The sequence below is a fragment of the Phytophthora parasitica genome (genome assembly GCF_000247585.1).
Source record: "Phytophthora parasitica INRA-310 unplaced genomic scaffold supercont2.13, whole genome shotgun sequence".
NCBI lineage: Eukaryota > Oomycota > Peronosporomycetes > Peronosporales > Peronosporaceae > Phytophthora > Phytophthora nicotianae.
In genome coordinates this window covers 1,220,382-1,221,563 of record NW_008648999.1, presented here as the reverse complement: position 1 = coordinate 1,221,563, position 1,182 = coordinate 1,220,382, and the positions used below count along the sequence as shown (strand labels likewise).

Below are 1,182 nucleotides of genomic sequence, written 5' to 3'. Positions count from 1 at the left end.
TTTAAGAAGGACAACGTTGATTGAGGCAGCGTACTGAGTGACCTCTTCGGTCCAATGTCCCGAGAAGTCACCCCACAGAAGGATGATCTTCTCATGCATGTTGTCTCGGTGGCCAAAGTGATAGTCCAAGAACTTAACCGAGATATTGGTATTCCATCAGGCAGTAGGGTTCCCATAGATTTGGCAGTCATGCTTCGCTTGAAGAGGAGCAATCTCTTTCCACAAGCGGGCGCCAAAGTCATGCCGTTTAGAATCGTTTTCTTCTTGTACATGTCGATGGCGGGAAACATCGGCCTTGAACACCAGGAAGGGAGCCCGCTTGTTGCGGTGCCAATCTGCCAAAAGCATTGCTGTTGCTCGCTCCTTATCTTTGCCACTGCACTTCACCCATACAGTCTTCTCACCTCGCGTGGTGATAGTCTTGCGATGTATGTATTCAAAGAACACAGCTTCCGTACAGCATTAGAGAGCTTTAGTGAACTGTAATCTATATAATGCATACCTGTCTAGTCCGCGTGAAAGACCTGTATGATGTTGTGCTCAACGATATCCGCCCGAACTTCTCCACGAAATTTGGTCCTCGCTGCTACAGCATCCTCAGGAGTGGTTTGGCCCTGTCGCCTCCGCACACGTACCGAAAGCTTGTGCCTACGCATAAAGCGCCGCCTCCATGAATACGAAGCGCTGAAGCTTTCGCTAGAAATACCGGCAACTTCAAGCACCTTGAGTTCCAGCATTTTAGCTGATACCGGGCAGCCTTCCTTCCTCATCGTGTTAAGCCAAAGTACGATGTCGCTCTCCGCCTGAGCTGGGAGAACTGTCGCATCGCCTACGGTAGTTCTCTAAGCGCCCTTTGCCTTCTTCACACACAGACTTAATAAAATTAGCTTGCTTTTTTCCATTTCGATATCTGCTTCTGTTTTCTTTTCTTCTGCTTTGTTGATGTTGGGGTAGAACGCACTGATATCCTCGCCTACTGTGTCTCTGTTCTCAAGCCGCTCGAGAATTTGAAGCTTATGGCTGTAGTCCACCGCAATACGAGTATACGTGTTCTTCTTCCTTCCCGTCCCGGTGGTACGAGGCCGCGGTATCGCTGTGCTGTAAAATTCTAAAGTAAGTGTCCAGCCTCAACAACAGCTGATTCATTTTTAGTTGGTACTTACACCTACTTTACCGGCTAAC

The 1,182-nt window shown here is 48.5% G+C and overlaps 1 protein-coding gene across 1 annotated transcript; it reads left to right on the top strand.

Annotated features, from left to right (window-relative positions):
* Positions 1-54: 54 nt before the first annotated feature.
* PPTG_22237 (hypothetical protein) lies at positions 55-674 on the top strand (the record flags this gene model as incomplete). Its single annotated transcript, XM_008902408.1, has 2 exons — positions 55-163; positions 511-674. 2 exons carry the CDS (start codon positions 55-57, stop codon positions 672-674), a joined length of 273 nt encoding a protein of 90 aa, XP_008900656.1.
* Between the last annotated feature and the right edge of the window lie 508 nt (positions 675-1,182).